General features: G+C 56.1%; 1 protein-coding gene across 1 annotated transcript in view; it reads right to left on the reverse strand.

Moving 5' to 3' along the window:
* EMH_0014850 (uncharacterized protein) overlaps positions 1-468 on the reverse strand; it is a gene marked incomplete at both ends in the record, with an annotated part of 9,136 nt that extends 8,668 nt beyond the window's left edge. The window contains one exon of the mRNA XM_013500227.1: positions 354-468. Coding sequence (XP_013355681.1) covers positions 354-468 — 115 coding nt within the window. The remainder of the gene's footprint in view (positions 1-353) is intronic.
* Positions 469-487: the final 19 nt, after the last annotated feature.

The following is a 487-nucleotide window of genomic DNA, read 5'->3' on the forward strand; positions in this document are numbered from 1 at the left end:
TGTCTCCGTCCACGTAGGTTTTTGTTGTTGCAGTTCCTGCAGCTGCTGCTGCAGCAACCCGCCGCTGTTACTACTGCTGCCTCCAATGGAGAAGATACACACACAAGCCAGCGGGTCGGCACTGACAAAAACTGCAGACGAATCCGAGGCCCAGCAGCAGCAAGTCAAGCGCCCGTACACCTCAGAGTCTCTAGGCACCAAGCATCGGCCAAGGAGCATGCGATACTGTCCGTTGCTATATACAAGAATCCCCCAAGGGGAAAGAACCGCTATGAACAATCCACAGGGTGAAACCTGAATATCAACGACCATCCGGGTACTGCTGTTGCTGCTCCTAGCACTGCTACGGTTACCGCTGTTAGTGCTACTGCTACTGTCGCTGCGGTCGTAACCTCCTGCGCCTTTTCCCTCATCAGGGGGAGGCAACACCAGCGACAGCGCCGCCGGCTGCCCATAAGCGGTGATCATCGTTCCCCCTACTTCTGCT

This window comes from Eimeria mitis, genomic scaffold, assembly GCF_000499745.2.
Source record: "Eimeria mitis Houghton genomic scaffold, Emh_scaff516, whole genome shotgun sequence".
Classification (NCBI taxonomy): domain Eukaryota; phylum Apicomplexa; class Conoidasida; order Eucoccidiorida; family Eimeriidae; genus Eimeria; species Eimeria mitis.